General features: G+C 33.6%; 6 protein-coding genes across 6 annotated transcripts; 1 reads left to right on the plus strand and 5 right to left on the minus strand.

Moving 5' to 3' along the window:
* Positions 1-1,325: 1,325 nt before the first annotated feature.
* On the minus strand, positions 1,326-3,218 carry NAEGRDRAFT_45183 (rho GTPase activating protein; the record flags this gene model as incomplete). The annotated part of the gene is made up of 2 exons (XM_002683495.1): positions 1,326-3,007; positions 3,077-3,218. The coding sequence occupies 2 exons, from the start codon at positions 3,216-3,218 to the stop codon at positions 1,326-1,328; spliced, it is 1,824 nt and encodes a 607-aa protein (XP_002683541.1).
* A 159-nt stretch (positions 3,219-3,377) lies between these two features.
* Positions 3,378-4,259, minus strand: NAEGRDRAFT_88115 (rho family small GTPase; the record flags this gene model as incomplete). The annotated part of the gene is made up of 6 exons (XM_002683496.1): positions 3,378-3,789; positions 3,859-3,884; positions 3,934-4,016; positions 4,067-4,105; positions 4,150-4,186; positions 4,242-4,259. The coding sequence occupies 6 exons, from the start codon at positions 4,257-4,259 to the stop codon at positions 3,378-3,380; spliced, it is 615 nt and encodes a 204-aa protein (XP_002683542.1).
* Positions 4,260-4,414: 155 nt separating this feature from the next.
* On the minus strand, positions 4,415-5,761 carry NAEGRDRAFT_29477 (c-24(28) sterol reductase; the record flags this gene model as incomplete). The annotated part of the gene is made up of 1 exon (XM_002683497.1): positions 4,415-5,761. One exon carries the CDS (start codon positions 5,759-5,761, stop codon positions 4,415-4,417), a length of 1,347 nt encoding a protein of 448 aa, XP_002683543.1.
* Positions 5,762-5,897: 136 nt separating this feature from the next.
* NAEGRDRAFT_45184 (uncharacterized protein) lies at positions 5,898-8,450 on the minus strand (the record flags this gene model as incomplete). Its single annotated transcript, XM_002683498.1, has 2 exons — positions 5,898-7,419; positions 7,564-8,450. The coding sequence occupies 2 exons, from the start codon at positions 8,448-8,450 to the stop codon at positions 5,898-5,900; spliced, it is 2,409 nt and encodes an 802-aa protein (XP_002683544.1).
* Positions 8,451-11,271: 2,821 nt separating this feature from the next.
* NAEGRDRAFT_45185 (uncharacterized protein) lies at positions 11,272-13,482 on the plus strand (the record flags this gene model as incomplete). The annotated part of the gene is made up of 2 exons (XM_002683179.1): positions 11,272-11,540; positions 11,592-13,482. The coding sequence occupies 2 exons, from the start codon at positions 11,272-11,274 to the stop codon at positions 13,480-13,482; spliced, it is 2,160 nt and encodes a 719-aa protein (XP_002683225.1).
* A 1,509-nt stretch (positions 13,483-14,991) lies between these two features.
* Positions 14,992-17,883, minus strand: NAEGRDRAFT_77800 (dynamin family GTPase). The gene has a single exon (XM_002683499.1). It carries the CDS (start codon positions 17,795-17,797, stop codon positions 15,038-15,040), a length of 2,760 nt encoding a protein of 919 aa, XP_002683545.1. The 5' UTR covers positions 17,798-17,883; the 3' UTR covers positions 14,992-15,037.
* Between the last annotated feature and the right edge of the window lie 140 nt (positions 17,884-18,023).

The raw sequence follows: 18,023 nt of genomic DNA on the forward strand, positions 1-18,023 counted from the left end.
ATGAGCTATTATTAAGGGATGGACCAAAACGACATGTCGAGCTTGAGGATGGGGAGTTATTAAATTGACAATTATTATGTTGAGGGTATTGGCGAGGTGGACTGGAATGGTGGAGAAGGTTATGTTGACTATTCAAATGTATGGAGTGAGCCTGACTTGTATTTGAATTTGGTGAGTGGAGATCTCCTGAAGAAGGTTCGCTATTGCCATTATTGAACATATGGACTTGAGGTGGAGAGGAAGTATTAAGGTTGTGGAATGAATGTTGTTGGTGGTGGTAGAATTGGGATTGATTTACATGTGTGGAGGAATGATTAGCAGAGCATGGTGGATTATTGACAGCATGGTTTGACCAGGAGGATGATGATGGAGGAGTATTAATAGCACTGGAATGTTGTTGAGGATTGTTATGAGTGGATTGGAATGTATTGGTTGGAGACACACAGTGGAACGAAGTGGCTCCTTGTGAGGCTTGTGATGAAAAAGAAGTTTGTCGTGTTAGTACTGAAGCATTATTGCTGCTCGACGTCGAGAACTTTGTAGTGCTATTCTGAGGAGAAGATCTATGACTGTAACTGTAGATACTTGTTGTTTGCTGATTAATAATATTATTATTATTATTAAGGTGATTCATTTTCATATATAAAAACTTGACTATACTAGTTTGTTAAATGTATATTGAAAGCTAGTTCTTGCTTCTTTGCTCAAAGGACCTTAATGATATGCTAAATAACAAAGTATTATTAAAATAGTCAATGTAGTGTTGTTTTTTTGGAATGAGTGCATCACGCAATCCACACAAGGAAGTACTTCATCCAACAAGAGTCACATGTTCTTCTCTTCATATCAAAAGAATGTGGAGTGATTCATTTGAGGCGTGACCTTCTTTTTTGCAAAGAGAGAGATGACCCAATAAAGAAAGAATAGCTTGTATAGGATGTGATGAAAATTTGGTACAGATACGTGTAAGGAAATCATGACCTGCTAATAAGGTTATATAATGGTGTAAATATTAATTGTGTGGTGGCTTTACATATCTGGGTGTGTTGTGTACCTTTCCAAGAAAATAGAGCGGCCCTACCTCCTCCATACAATATTAAGGAGAAATGAAATACCCATACAAAGGCGTTTGATATTTCCTTATCTGGGCCTTATAACTGAAAATCTGGCTTGTTTGGATTCTAGTGCCAAGTTCTGATTTTTGTATTTGGAGATGAGCTTACAAATACGGTTCATTGTTTTGTTGTGCATTATTTATTGTCTGTGTCCACTTCAAAATAACAATGTTAAATTTCTTATATTGCTCAAATGAACGAATTTAATATTTATTTCTTCTTTTTAAATCTATCATTGACTTGAATCTTTCCACCACCAACAGTTGTTCTACCTGCAAGTGATGAGGCTGATCCAATATTTTCCTCCTCTTCAATGAGAGGATCTACAGTAGATTGAGAATTATCGTTTGATTGTTCATTTGGTGTTGGACTTGTGTCGATTCCTCTTGCTGTTTGCTTTCTATTTTCCTGTTGTCTCTTCAATTTGAAGAATTCTGGAGAGAGTTTGGTGTTGGTTTCGTCCAAACTCTCAATACCCATCTTTTTGAGAGCCAATAATTGTCTTCTCTTGATCTTTTTCATCTTTTCATCGTGAGATTCTCTTTCAAATTTGAATCGGTCTCTTTCACGATCGATATCCTTAAGGAGTTTTCTCTTTTCGTCGTCCAATTGCTTAATTTCATCATCTTCAGTAATGTCAGAGCTGGAGATTGAAAGTTTGAGCTTTTGCATCTCCTCTTCAAGTTCCTTCTTTTCTTGTTGCCATGCCTTGACAATTTCTTCCAATTCTTGTTGGGCCTTATCATATTCCTCCTTTTCTTGTTTATACTTTTGTTTCCAACTTTCCACATATTCTCTCCAACGATCTTGAATATCGGTAGCATCATCCTTCACATTATGCTCACTACTTGTTGTGGCAACAGTTGATGATGAGGAGGAAGTTGCACTATTTGTATCAACTTCCTTCCTCTCAACACCTGCCAAGTCAGCTACAGTGTTATTGAGGAATGAGTTGGAAGCAGTGGAGGCACCTCCCTTATCTCTCATCTTTTCCAAGAATGAGGCCAATGTATTACCACTCCTCTTCTCTTGAGAATCATCGGCTGTGAAACCACCTTCCAAAGCATTGAAATCATAACCTTGCAAGAAGATTTGTTCAAAGTTTTCCATACACATACCAATAATATTATAGTACAATTCTGCATTGGTTGATTTTGCAGTGATGGATTGATCCTTATGTTGTTGGAAGAGATATGGACCTATTGATAAGCTCAATACTCTACTATTCAATTTGTTCAAATGAGAATAATGGAGAAATTCATTCAATACTTCAATAAGTTCACGAAAAACTCTTCTATAAATGTTATGTTCAAGATTTTTAAAAGCTTTCATAAATTCTTCTTGTCTCTTGTTTGCATCACTCAATCTTGCAATTTCTAAAAATGTTGAAGTTGGATGAAGGAGTGGAAGTTGTAACTCTTTCAAATATTCCTTCAATAAATTAGCAACTATATTTGGATCTGTTGTATTATCAAATACAATGGAATTGAAATTTTCATTAGCTTTTTGTTTGGCGTTGAATTGTTGAACTAATTGCTGAGTTTGACCAACTGATCCTAGAATTCTAAATAAACCAACACTTCTAACTGCTCTATCACTTGTCAAAAATTCAAATAACTTGAATATAATTGGTGGTAACTTTAAATAACGTTTAGTATTATTATCATCATCCAAATAGTAATGTTGTTCCAATCTACCACCAAAAACTCTATCTGTCACATCAGATTTTTCAGTTCTTACTTTAGGTTTTAGCATGGCATTAAATTTACTCTTGTTTGGAATCCAATAGGGTTTCATTTCCAAGTTTAATTGTTCCTTTAATAAATTTTTACATAGAGTTGCCCATGGAACGAGAAGAGATGGGTTTCCCATCACAAATATTACATGCTCATCTGATTATAACAAAGTTTATGTACATTCCAAAGTTATATTGTTATATTGTTGTGTAAATATATATTTACCTGTACTTGGAGCAATGGTTTGGTTTTGGGAAGCAATTTTTCCCAACATTTCGGAGAGATCATCTTTTGGGTTGAGTGTAACCTCTTCTATTTGTTGTTCGTTGATTTTTAGTTTAATCGTCTTTGGTTTGCTTCCGAACATTTTTTTTTATGAAAGTTGATGGCTAATGTCACCTAATCAATTTATTAACATTCTTCTATAACACATCGATCTCTTGTGAGTATTAATTTGTTGTTAAATTTATTAAGATCTAATCTCAATCAACTTTTTATATTTACAGTACTGTGTTCGAACTTTTTCTTACAAAATCAAGCAAAACTTCTTCTTACGCCCGTTCGGAGACTCCTTAGCTGGTTTATCTTTGAATTTCTCTGGGTTCAATACTGATGCAATAGCATTAATAAATACATCATCCAAACCCTCTCTTGTCTTGGCACTACATTCGCAATAAGTGACACATCCAGTTTGTTTAGCCATGTCTTCTCCTTCCTTTCCTTCGACCAATGAATCTCCTGCTTCCTTAACTGATCTTATAGTCTTTGGATCGGTAATCAAATCCTTCTTGAGTCCAATTAATATTATTGGAGTTTGCTTCTTACAATGTTCCTTGATTTCGGGTATCCACTTTTCTCTTACATTGTTTAAACTAGTTTTAGATATCATTGAGAAACAAACTAAGAACACATCGGTCTCAGAATAACTCAATGGACGCCTTAATGTTATGTATTGTTTAATATTGTTGAATAAGTATTAAATAGAAGGAAGAATTAATAAAACTTACAATGAGTCATAGTCTTCTTGACCAGCCTTTTTGAATTTGATTAATATAAATTAAAACTATTATAATTCTACATACAGTATCCCACAAACCAAGACTCACAGTTCTGTTTTCATAGAGGGTGTTGGCATTGTAGTTATCAAAGACAGTAGGCATGTATTCTATATGAATTTTCTTAAATAAGCAAATAGAACAATTTGAATCCACTCACCTTCCGGAAATTGGTTATTAGCATAACAATAGAGCATGCCTAAAATTCATTTAATTTAATGATGATAATTTCAAATAACATACAAGTTTTACCAACTGCTCCATCACCGACAACAACAACCTAAGCGTCAAGAATTTCAAGTCAGTATAACTTGGCTAGTAAAAAAATTCCTTACCTTAACTGATGTATCCATTTTTTATTTTTTGGGTGGGAAATGTGAACAAAGATTCTAAGGCGAATAATAACAGTCAAAATATTTCTCCATAACTATGTATAACTAACTTAATCGTTCTCTCCAATATATATGAAGGAAGGAAAGCATTAAAAACTAGAAATTTTATGAGTAACTTAGATGATACCTGGAATATAGATATACTTGACAGTGTTGCAATATGTGTCCCAATCTTCCTTATACTTTCTTCTACATCTCTCCATATCTCTGTGAGCTCTGTGAATAATCATACCAGTAAAGAAACAGAAATAAAAGTATGGAATGAAACTTCCAAATCCACAGATAAGGCCCCATGACAAGGCCATAATAATATCGGCAGAGTAGTGTGGCTTTCTAGCATAGGCCCAAACACCATCAACCAACAATTCACTTCCAGCTTTAGTCTTCAATGCCTTGGCATTGTCTGGCAAGGTTCCCCATGGTAATTGTGGGAAGGTATTTCTAACTTGGAAAGTACCAGCCTTCTTCATACGGAATCTGTTACGTTGACTTTGAGAAACATCCCAAATGTAGTAAGCAAACAATAAAGCAGCAAATAGAATTGCAATGTACCAAATTGGGTGATCAATTTCAGTACCCTTCTTCAAAATATAAATAGAGGAATAACAATAAACGAAAGGAACACCAGCTAAATTCCAGAAAATCAATAACCAACCCCACTTTTCATAGAAAATGTCCCAAGTTGAAACAATACATTCTTCACCCTTCATAATAGCATTACAATACAAGAAATGGGCAGTAATCATAAAGATCATTGGTCCTGTAATATAACCCAATTGTTCAAATTGTTTGGCAGCAGCAGAAATTGTCAACATGAATAATAAAACCCAAGAAATTCTGGCTTCGGTAAACATCTTCAAATCCAAAGGACCCAATCTAGGGTTCAAAATGGCACCCATAAAGTAATCATAAATAAAATTACCAGACATACGATGTTGTCTTCCAATAGCAATAGTATAGAAATAAGTGAAAGCAGCAACAAGATTACTGAAAATCATGGCAACTGTTAAAACTGAAGCATAATTATCCAACAACATGGAAATTGGAGCAATACCAGTAACGTACAAGACAGCAACAGTAATCAAAAGAATATACCAAGATTGAATAGCATTACAATTGTAAACAAGACGCTTATTTCCTTCATGCTTGAGTGGGAGACCATCATGGAAGTGACCTGGAATCAACCAAGCCAACAATCCTTCAAAAGTAATAAATCCCATATAAATATTAAAAGCAGTCCAATTTGGCTTGGCAATAGCCCAAGCAGATTGCCAATCAACATCCCAGAACCAAACTAATTTAGAATTGTTGAATTCCAAACAATACCAATAATAGTATGGGATTATATGAGAGAAAATAATTATGGCCAAACATCCCCATGGTCCACCAAATTCTCTTCCTTCATCAACATCTTCGCCGTTATCTTTGCGATTAACGGTGGCCTCTTTAGCTGTTGTACTCATTTTTTTTTAACACGGAACATGAGAAACCGCCCAAGATTTAACAATATCTCTTGTCAACAGCGCACTAGTCGGAAGTATTATCAAACAACACAAGAGAACAAAACATTTCATCTAAACAACAACATGATGGAATTTATTAAAGAGAGGCTGCTTTATTCCATTCATACAATTCTGGTGTCATGGTTGATAATTTGCTATCATGATATAGCCTCTCAATTTCATGTTCGATTTGAGATGGATGAATATTGCTTAGTCTGACCTTGGTTGAAGCTTGTTCCTTTCTTGTAGAGGGAAAATCTTTGGTTGTAAAACGAATCAATCTCAATTCGAGGAGTGAAATAAAATTTTGGAAAACTACCTGATTATCTGTCTCAATCAATGTTCTTCCCTCTGAAAACAAGTGTTCTTGTCTAATATTGGATGATTGAGCTCCTCCAGATGCAAACTTCATATATAAATTAAAGAGTGTGTCAAAAGTAATATCAATGGAAGAATTCTTTGCATTGTAAAGAGATTCAATCTTCTTTACTGCACACAATAAAATCAATTGACATTGATTGAGTCTAGGAATGGAGGATAATCTTTCATTGTGCCTATTATTTACAAGAGACAAGAAGGATTGAATAAAAATTTCTGGTGTGAAAATCTCCATGGTCGAGTCCACAATTGGGTATTTTTGAATTTTTTCCAATACTAGGTCAAAAATCCTTGATGCCAAATTAAAGTAAAATGAGCAATTTGGATGTAAGACACACTCTTCCAATATTTGTACCACATCAGGATTCAGTAACATATTTTTTAGACTATTATTGTAGAACTCGATCGATGCATCTTCCGAGTTGTCTGTAATCCCTAAATAAAATTCCATCACTTGTGAAACTTGTGCTGCATTTCTTGGGAGGAAGGTATAAATCTTCCTGGAAGAAAATCTACTCCTTACTCTTCTATCCATAGATAGGGCAATTGAAGAGCTTTTCGAAATTCCAATAATAATAACACTCAATTTGGATTCATGACAAGTATCAGTGATGGTGTATAACATTTTCCCTGAATATTTACATAGATTTTCAAATCCATCCAATACAAATACTAAACTTTGATTCGGAAAGTTTTTGAGAGCTTTTAAAAATTCCACACTTTTTGCTTGCTCATCAAAATCGTCATCCTCCTCGAAATATGATTCATTAGTTGTTGATGGTGATGATTCTTCATCATCTGATTTACATTTTTCCAATTCTTGAAGTACACTTCCTAACAAGTGGGCATCAGTTGACACATTTGAGCCATCAATATAAACAGATTTGAATGAATATTTAGATGATTTTCTCAACTCATTCAATGTATATCGTATTAAATGTTTTTTCCCTGATCCACCAGGTCCAATAATCATTACCGAGTCATTCGAAAATGTTGTAAAAGCATGAGCCAAGAAAGATGACAAGGATTGGCTTGGTTGTTGTAAGAGTGGTGGTAAATAATTTTCAATATGATGAATTGGATCCAGTTGTTTGATTAGTGAGTCTTTGATCGGATTTTTAGGTTTTTGATGTTCAATTATTGTTGGTTCCGATATTGTTGCTGGAGGTATGTCTTCAGGTATATCGAATTTTACCACTTCATCATCTGTAAATTCTTCAACTAGTTTTTTACCACGTTCTCTACAATTCACAATATTTCACTTTTAAATCAATTTATTTCAAAATAACTCACCTCTTTCTTTTCATTTTTTATTTCTAAATAATATTTTATAAATAAGAGGAAGAATTTTAATGGGAAACTCAGATAGTTATTAAATACCACACTTGGCTTGTCTCATTTCTCTGTATAATTCAATAGCCTTCCTATCGAATGAAACAATTTTGGAGACTAGCTGAGAGAGGGGCTCACTGCTACTAGTATTGGTTTGCTGGCATAGAAGTGTTGAGGTGTTGTGTTCAAGTTGTTCAAGTGTAGTGTGGAGGTGTTGAATTTCATCTCCAAAGTTCTGCATTGTCTTGATGAGTTCAATCAATTCCTCTTTAGAGGAGAGTCTTGGATAGGTCTCTGAACCAAGTAACTCATTTCTATAGTGTAGAAAGTGTTGGAACTTGGAGAGAATGGAATATCGAGCAAGAAGAAGAGAATGAAAATCACTACCCTGAAGTAGGACATCGAAAGAGTGTAGAGTACGTGAAGAGGGAGATATTCTCAATTTCAATTCATGACCATAGGGAGTAATGAGAGAGGTGGACGATGAGAAATTATTGGAAGTGAGAGAAACCAACTCTCTATTCAACACATTTTTGGGTAAATCTTGGCGGAGTGGAATTTGAAGAATGGATTGCCAATTGTTGGTGAAATCTTCCTCCAATGGATTGAATCGAAGTTTGAACCCATGAGTCATGGATGGCATAAAATTGGAGAGAGTGGCATAATTTGTCAATCCCTTATTCATTAGAGATTTTAGTCGTTGTTTTGAACTCTCTACTCGTATCAATCCCAAATTCTTTTTCATATTCACAAACTGAGGAGTGGATGGTTGAATAAGATCGATCAAATTAAATTCTTGTCTCTTAATTTCCAAAGAAAATTGACTCTCCGCATGACTAAAAGTCAATAAGAAGGTAACTTTGAATGGGCTATTGAGATTATTGATAGAGTTGATTAGGGAAATACTTCTCTTCCATGTATCTCCAGGTTCTAAATACATGATTGGATAAGAGAATGATTTAAATGGTGAATATTCTTGCTCCAGAACAATAATAATAGTCCACTGGTTGGTAATGACGAATTGGGATCCATTGAAAAGTGTGCATTCCAATAACATTTCCAAATTTTCCTTATTGGCTTTGCATTTCCAAAGTAGAGGTGATTTTCTTTCCTTGATCCTTCCACTCGTGTAGCAAATGCATAGCAATATTGAGAGAATAAATTTCTTGATTCAGTTGCATTTCTCTCTCAGTTAAGGTTTGTAGTTTGGTTTGATTTTCATCCAATTTAACAATCATATCTCTGATACCTGTTTGCAATCTATTGAGGATGGCTGTCCTACTCATAGATTCATCAACACTTTCATGAGAAGGTATTGACAAGTGTTGCAATTGACCCTCTCTTGTAAACACTGTACAAAAACCTTTTGGCTTGGAAGGTATGGTTGGCTGTCTCTGATCAGATGCAAAACTCAACTGGGAGAGTGATACATCAAGATTGATGTTTGGATTTTGGTAAAGTTTCTGATTTTTCAATTCCTGAATAAATAAAATGTCAGTGTTGGAGGAAATTTCTCTGAGATGAATATTTTCTGGAATGATTAGTTGTCTAGAGTTCTTTGAGAATGAGAATGGATTATCACCTGTTGCAATCTTGGAGAATATATTTAATGAAAACATTGAACCAATCTGATTACTGAAAATTAATTGATCCTTATGTACGATTGAGGAGACAATTTGTTGGTCAATGTACCAAGATCGATGAATTATTCTCTCAGAGTCGTGATATAATAATACAATATGTCCAAATCGTCTAAAAATTATTATATCAAAAAATATCAATTTAAAACATACCCAATCAACAGTAAAGAGTTAAACTTTTTCACGGAGGAATCGGTGGAAATAATTATTGGAATAATGTTTTGTACAGGATCTCTAAGTTGAGTGATTTTTCTATGACAAGTGCTTTGGGTGAATCTCTGAATTACATTATGATTTGAGGGAAAACAGCAAACTGAGCCATCATTACATCCAATAACACACACTGAGGAAGTTAAAAATACAAAATCTCTTCCAAATAGGCATTTGAATAGTTCTTCATCTGCAATAAAGCTATTCTGATCGAAAACTATTGAATCACTCTTCTCTTCACAATAGTATAGTGCAGTCATTCTACAAGAAGCGAAGCTTGGGAGTTTGGCATGTGGAATAATTGTTAAATCCTCAGAATCCTCTTCCTGATATAATTTGAATACACGGTCCCCTGACAGCAAAAGTATATGTTTACCAGAGTTGGATTTTTTAGATTCGTCATTGATGAGTGTCTTGAGTGTCTCTGATTCAACTGATTGAATTTGAGATACCACCCCAACATTGGACACACTCGTTAAAATATCACCATCTCCCAACTCTTTCACAATAATTCCATGACTATTTACAATTTCATCTTTCCAATCCAATTCGATTGATTTAATTTTATCCTTTGAAACTTTTGTAAATTTAGAAGGTATTTTAGCATTAGTTTGGTTTGGTTTGTTAAATTCCTTTTTCGATTTTCTCTTCTTTTCTTTTTTTAATATTTCGAATAAATATACATTTTTATCAGAACAACTAATCACTATTGAAATCTTTTTCTTTTTTCTCAAATAAATATGATGACATGAAATTGACAGATTAGGCTTACATAAAATAATTTGTTTCAATTCATAATTTACCAAGATGTGAATTATCGAATCAGACGAATGAATAGAAGTGATTACTCTTTCCATATTATCCTCCTTGATAATTATCGACTGCATCCGATTGGAGAATGGTGAATTATTTTCTAGAGTATTAAATTCCTGATGATCAATTACTCCTCCACTCCAAAATTTAATTGTTTGTGAATCCTCTCGGAAATTAATTCTCATAATTCGATTAGAAGAATCGGCACCATAACTCGTCCCAACACTAGGAATTTGTGGAGAGGAAAAACCTGGGGATGCATCAAAATTGATACTAGACATTTTTTTTTTCAAATACCTTTCTATTGCATCGGAAGTATTAATAATTGATCATCAATCCATTGTAAGTATTCCTCGTTGTAATAGTATACCAGATTTTTATTATCTCAAATTCCATCTTTATCTGTTGCATTTTCTCAAGAAGAACTAAACAACGTTTGTATCAAAACGATAGGAATTTAAATTGGAACGGGCAAGAATGTTTTAAAAACATGAACTTGCTTCCATCTCTCGCTCTGTTAGCGTCTGAACTTTTATAGTAGTCCCTCCTCTCCTCCTCAAACCCAAATCAAACTCGGGCAAATTTTATGCATACAAACTATTTGTGTTCATCGATAGAAAAGCATTCAAAATTGCCTTCCTTAGCGATGCTAAGAGAGCTTTTTTCATGGCCAAGAATCGGCGAAACAGCCAATTTCCAAACAAATTATTCATCAAGCTCAATCTGGTAAGGACGGTTAAAATGAATATTTTAATTTCACCATGGTACAACTTTCTTCCAATACTCCACGCAGCAACACAAAGAGAGGAGGAACGCATTCCTCTATCGAAACAATTGTTAGCAATTCAAAAAAACAACAACACAACCAACACAAGGAAGAGTACTCTTCAAAATAAATAGTAGTAATAATAGTAATAATAATCATTTTCAGCATTAAACGCCAGGCCACCATCTTTCTTGGGTGAATTGATTATCCTGTTAGCACTACCAAGAGAGCTATTGAAATAATACTCCTCTCATCATCCTCATACAAAAAGAAGAGAATATTCTCTCTCTGAGAAAAACAAGGTAATCCGAAAGACAATCAAAATTATCAAGATGAATTCAGCTGACCCAAACAGTAATAACAATAACAACAATAATACTGAACAGAAAATTCAAATTAATATAATGAATACACCAACACCACCCTCTCAATCACAACCAATCCTTCAAACAATAACTTCTGGATCTACAAACTCATCCAGTACAGATTCCAATGAAATCACTGATGCACCAATCCTTCAATCACAACAAACACATGCACAACATCAAGGAGCACAGCAATCGGGCAAGACATACTCAACAATTGCTTGTCTTTTATGCAGGTAAGTAAATAATTGATATTATTTCATAACAAGTTGATGACATCTTTATAGAAAGGCTCATCGTAAATGTGACAGAGTGTATCCTGTCTGTAGTGAATGTAATTGTAGGGGACTTTCTGATAAGTGTGCCTATCAACAACCAAAGAAGAGAGGACCAAAGAATGCCAATATCAATATTACTACCACACCTCCACTCACTAAAATACCTCCCACTTGTTCAATCCCAACAAATATGAACAGTATTTCTATTGGCGCAAATGGTGTCAGCAATCTACGAAAGAATTCTCCATCAAGAAAGAATGCACATCCACAACAAGTGATTCATACCCAATTTTCATCCATTAATGAACCAGTCAATTATGATGTTCCTCCTCCTTCTCTAAATAATAATTATTCGAATCAACCAATGCATCAAACACATGCACCACAAGCATCCTCAAGTAATCATTATCATCCTCCTCAACAAACTCCTCCACAACATCACTATCCTTCCAACTCTTATGGTAATAACAACTCTTATGGTAATAATAATAACAGCAACTATCCACATTCAATCGAATCTAACACTAGACATTCTAGACATCCTTATGCCGATTCTGCATCACCATCTCACAATTACAGATATAACCCTTATCCATCCACCCAACAAACTCCACCACCACCACCAATGAATGCAATGAATACAATGAATACAAATCAAGCAACTTCCTCTTCTCCACCAATGCAAGATCGTTATATTTCAAAGAGAGAATTGGCAACAAGTTTGTCCACGCTGAGAAATATCAATTCTTTTGAAGCATTCGACATTGATATGCATGCTCATCATGTTATTGACCTCTACTTTAACAGATACATTATGGGTTATCCTCTCATTAAAAGAGAAGATTTGGAGAGTATCATTTCAAGACGATTGTCCAGAAATTCTAGAATTCCTCCAATTTCAGACGAAAAGGATGAATACTATATTTGTTCATTCTATTGTGTGTGTATGCTGGTATTCCAACGAGTTGGAAAGAAGGGTATTGCTCATACCTTTTATTCCAGAGCTAATCAAATCAGCTCAAGATTACTCTTCTATGAAGAAGAAGATGGGCCAGGCAATGCTAATAAGGTTGGTTTGAATTTTGAATTGTGTATGATTCTTTCCTTGCTATGTATATACTCAGTTGGTAATGGTGACTTTAGGAAGGCATCTGTCTATTACAATATTGGTATGAGCTTTATTCAACAAGTGAATTTGTTGGGAGAATCTGAGCGAGGTTTTTTGATTGCATACTACGGTTTTTGCGAATTGATGCTTTTTAACGAGACTAGGGATCAAATCAAGTGTTTTTCAATTATTGTAAATAAGCACGTGAAGGGAAATTTGAATTTCATTCATAGTTCTCAATTCCAAACACTTGATTCTTGCTTGGATATCTTGCAAATTCTTCATGATAAGCAAAAAGGTATTATGCAACCAAAGAATTTTGATATACCTGAAGGATATGAATCTGTTCTTCAAAATAGATTTGACATTATCAATACTCATTTTGACTTTTTAAGACTAGGATTGGAAATTAAGGCCATATTAACATTCTCTCCTAATTATGATGAGAGGCAGAAACAGTTGGCTGACTATATTCTCAGTCTTACATCCTCTGTATCATTTGAAGATGCTTCAGCACTCATTGTAGAGCCAGTGGTGTTGGCATGTAGAATTATTCTTAAGCACACCGACTCATACTTTGATCCAAATAGTGTGAGAGCTTGTTTATTATCTCTTCACAGTCTTGATAAGAGATTCTCCTCTGTGAGAAAAGTTTATGGAGATATTTTTGATGCTATCGAAAATAGATATCTCTACTATAATAATAATACTACTACTACTACTCCTAATAACAATGTTAGTGGTAGCTCTGTAAATAATGCTCTTCCACATTCCAATCCAAAGATGCAATAAATTGCTAGTCTCTTATTTATTAATTCAAAAAAAATATTTATATACTGCTACTAGCTTGATGTTCAGAAGTATCAACATTAGTTGTTGGTGTTAACGAATTCAATTCAACAATGGAAAGATTAGAGTCAATAGTCAACATTTGTGGTTGAGTCGAATTTTCTGGTAATTCAACTATTTGACTTTCGTCATCCTTCAATTGAACAGAGTGGTTAGGATGGAGACCAACCATTTCCTTTGCTTTGAATTTCAATTCTTGTATTACAAATTGTAAAGGTTCAGAATTAATAATTGGCAATTTGTAAGGCCAAAATATCAAACTCACACATACTGCCAAAGTACTATAAGGAATTAATTTGGCAAGAGGATACATAATCCAGTTAGGTGCTACAGTACTAATAGCCACACCAATAGACTCAATGACAACACCCACACCTATAATTGCAACTCCACTTGTTAATTTGATAATTGTTTGTTTTTGCATTTTGTAAACTTCAGAATCTTCTGGATGTAATCTATTAGCTCTCTTCAATGCACTCACAATAATAGCCACAGCAATAATACTCATGAAAAAGACAATGGCAGTCGATGATCCTAACAAGGGAGTTGTAATTGCATACGAGAATAAACTTCTGTATCTTTCACTGTCGAATGTAACATTTGGATTCTTTTCAATTACCATTGCAACAATTGCAACAACAATGACAGGAATTAAACCTAATATTGCCAAAATATTACACACAATCAACAATACGTAGACAATCCATGTAAGAATGAGTCTCTTCTTCTTATTTTCAAACCAAATAATGCAAACTTTTAACCAAATTGGAATCATGAGTGAATAGTTCAATAAAAACCAATACATTCCAATATAATCCAATATTCTTCTAACCTGAAGACAAATTATAAATTCATCATATCTATTCATCAAATCAAAAGTGTGTTGTAAAATTGTTTCTGCTTCCACACCTATCCGAAAGATAACAAATGCAATGGTAGAATGAATAAGAATGTAAAAGAAACCTTTTGAAGTTTGTTGTGTTGATTCATTTCCACAACATTTCTTTAAATTTTCCACCATGTTCTTTACAATTTTAAATGACCTTCTCTTGAAATAAACAATTAAACATGGCATTAGAACTAAACACATGATAGTAATGGAAACTCCATCAACAACAAGATTTGCAATACTATCTCCATATGGATTGAAGGCAACTGTTTGATTTCTTGTTGAGGTGGATTGATTACTGGCTTGAAGTGAGGAAAATATTTCATCTAAAATATATGGTGGTGATGGTATGATGGTGAAGGTTGTGATGGGAATTAATGCATGGGCAGTATTTGTCATCTCTGATGACATGTTTGATGTTTTTTTTTTATTAAGATGATGTTTGAAGCGGTACATAACACATGAAGTTCATATTCTAATGCTAATTAAAGAAAGCACATACGGTGGTATTAATAGTGATTTCTTGTTGCCATATTGGAAATTATGATAATGAAATTGTGGTTGATGAAATGCATTTTATTCCACTTGTAATAAAATTGTTGGTATAACTTATTGTTGTTTACTCTTGGATTGAGGAGTGGCTGTTGAGCTCTTTTTTGTTGGTGTAGCAAATGATGCTGAAGAATGGCCATTTGTGGATATCTTGTCTGATGAATGTCCATTATTACTTGTTGATTCACCTTGACTCTTCTTTGACTTGATAGATGGTGGGGATGATGATTGGAATTTTTCAGCAAGGGAAGTAAACATTTCCTTATGTTGAGAGAGTTTCTTAACTTGATCTGTAAAGGCATCCTTAGCTTGTTTCAATTGTAAAACTCTATGACCCATTAATTCTCTCAACTTATCAGAACCCATATTCAAGAAATGAACTCTAATATAATTATCCATATTTGTAAAGATTGGATCCAAGAAGAATGCATTAAATTTAGCTCTAATATACTTGACAAACATTGCTCTTACTCCTGCAAAAAGTTGAGCTGCTACCTTCTTAATCTTTTCACATTTTTCCTCAGTTAATTCTCTTCCTTTAAATTGTTCAAATGCAATATAGAGTGAATCATTGGAATCATCAACAGTTTGTTTAACTCTTTCAATAGTTTCCTCTTCTTTTGGATGGAGTAAGTCATATTCTAAATGTTTCCTTGGTGCTTGTGCAGAAATTAAATCCCAATCCATAATTTTAACAAATGTTTCAAATTCATCTGAGGTTTTTGTTCTTACATCCTTTAGTACTGAATCAATAAATTCTTCACAAACTTTGAAAAGTTCATTTGAGAATGCCTTATATCGTGAAGATAGAGAATTATTCTTAACCATATATTGAATAACCAATTTGAAAAGTAATTTCATAACAAACTTGCTTCTTTGAAGTAGGCATTCAATAAGAGGTTTAAATACCATTCTACATTTCTTTTGAGCTAAATCTGTAACACCTCTAATATAATCAGGTGAAGTATGAATTGGATTTACACCAATAGATACAGCAACTTCATCATTAGTTGTTTGTGGAAATTCTTGTGCATGAGAAACAACTTCAAATTCTGAAAGTAATCTTTCTAATTGAGCACCACCATATAATTTAAAGTTACGATTTCTAATTGGTAATTTGTCTTGTAATTGTTGTGGAAATCCAGGCCAATTTTCATTACCACTCTGACCTCTTTCTTCTTCAAGAGTTAAACCATTTTTAAGAGTATCAAATTGATTTGTACCATTCAAAGCTTTTGTTACATTATTTACATAGGCACCAATCATATGTGTAATTTGAGATTCAATATTTTCCTTTTCAATTTCATCTAATTCTGAAGTAATTTTTTCAAGTTGAATTTTTCTCTTACTCAATAAATTTTCAAGTGAAGTTAAAACAGGTGAAATATTTTCAACATATTTCTCATTCAAAAGTTTTTCTAAATATCTCTTTAAATTATAAAAACCTAATTGAGACTTATACTTTTGTTCATCAAACCCAACCTTTGTTAACTTTTTAAAATCTTTGAGATAGGTATTAACAATTTCATTCTTAAATTCTTCTTCTGCTATATTTCTTGTACCATGACCAGAAGGTAATGAAATATAAAAAACTTTAGATAAATCTTGAATATTTCCATCAGTTGAAATATAATCATTTGCTTCTTTACCATCTCTAAATTGATTATTTCTATTATTAAATTTAGTTATAACAAAAATTGTTCTTTCAAAATTTGGATCTGCCTTCTTAATGATAGGTCTTACTTGAGTATTACACCATTCAACAGTTGATTGTTCTAATGCTACAATAATTCTATTTTGTGGTTTGATTAATCCCATAACTGTTTTGTGAATTCTTTCACCAAGAGGATCAGTATCACCTTTTCTAAACCCTGGTGTATCATAAATTGTTAAATTAGCACAATACTTATATTTTACACGAAGTACAATAGGTCTAGAACTAACACCACCTTTTCCACAAACTTCATCTGTTCTTCTTCTAATTTCTTTTTCTAATAATGGTACAGGTGTTGCTTCTTCTTCAATATCAGAAGGTGATGCTTCTTTGAAAAAGTGACATAATGGTTTTTCAGATGAAGGATCATTTACCATTTGTAAAATGAGTGGTCTTCTTGTACCAATTTGTGTATCAACAGTATTGAATTGAAATCCTAGAAGTGCTTCTACAAAACTTGATTTACCATCAGATTGCATTCCAACAACTACTAATTCTGGTGCTTCAAACTTAAGTTTGTGTTCATTTGCAACAGTTTGTAAATTATTAAAGGCTTCATAAAGTAACTTATTCTCTTTAGAATTTCCTTGAAGTATTGATGTCAGTAATTGTCTTTCCTTTTCTACTTTTTCTTTGAGTTTTTGCTTGTCAATTGTTGATTTTACGGAAGGCTTTTTTTGTGCAGAGTTAGATGTTTGATTAGAATTACTAGTTGATTTTCTAGAATCAGTTGATGATGGTGTTTTAGTTGGTGATGAATGTTTTACAGGAGATGATGGTACACTAAAGCCTTCAAATTCTTGTGAACTTAGTTCTGGAGCATAATTACTACTTGTAGTTGCAGGATTGGTCAATGTCTGACTAGCAAAACCACTATCATCTAAATTGGTTGAATCAAGAACAACTTCACCACTTTCATCAACCATACTATTATCAAGATTTTGTGAGAGGGTAGTTGACTCATCAAAGCCTATAGATGATACATTTCCTGCATCTCCGAAGGATCCATGAGGTGGTGAAAATGTTAACTCTTCCTCATAGTATGATTGTTTAACCTTCTTTTGTTCGGCGTTACCATTGGATGGATGTTCCTTTCTCTTCATGATGATGACTTGGGTTTTTCAAAAAGGCTTTTTTAAATCTAGATTGTGTGTGACGAAATCACAGAGAGAGAGAACACGAGTGGGTGTTTTTTTTTGTTGGTTTTTTGTGTCTTAAAATAAAGCCTCCTGGACTTTCCACCCACTAGAAGAAGTAAAAATTTCCAGCGCCAGGTAGAAAACAAAAACAAGCCTAAAAATGAAATACAAAAAATAATAAATTAAAATT

The sequence above is a fragment of the Naegleria gruberi genome (genome assembly GCF_000004985.1).
Source record: "Naegleria gruberi genomic scaffold NAEGRscaffold_1, whole genome shotgun sequence".
Taxonomy (NCBI): Eukaryota; Heterolobosea; class Eutetramitea; order Acrasida; family Naegleriidae; genus Naegleria; species Naegleria gruberi.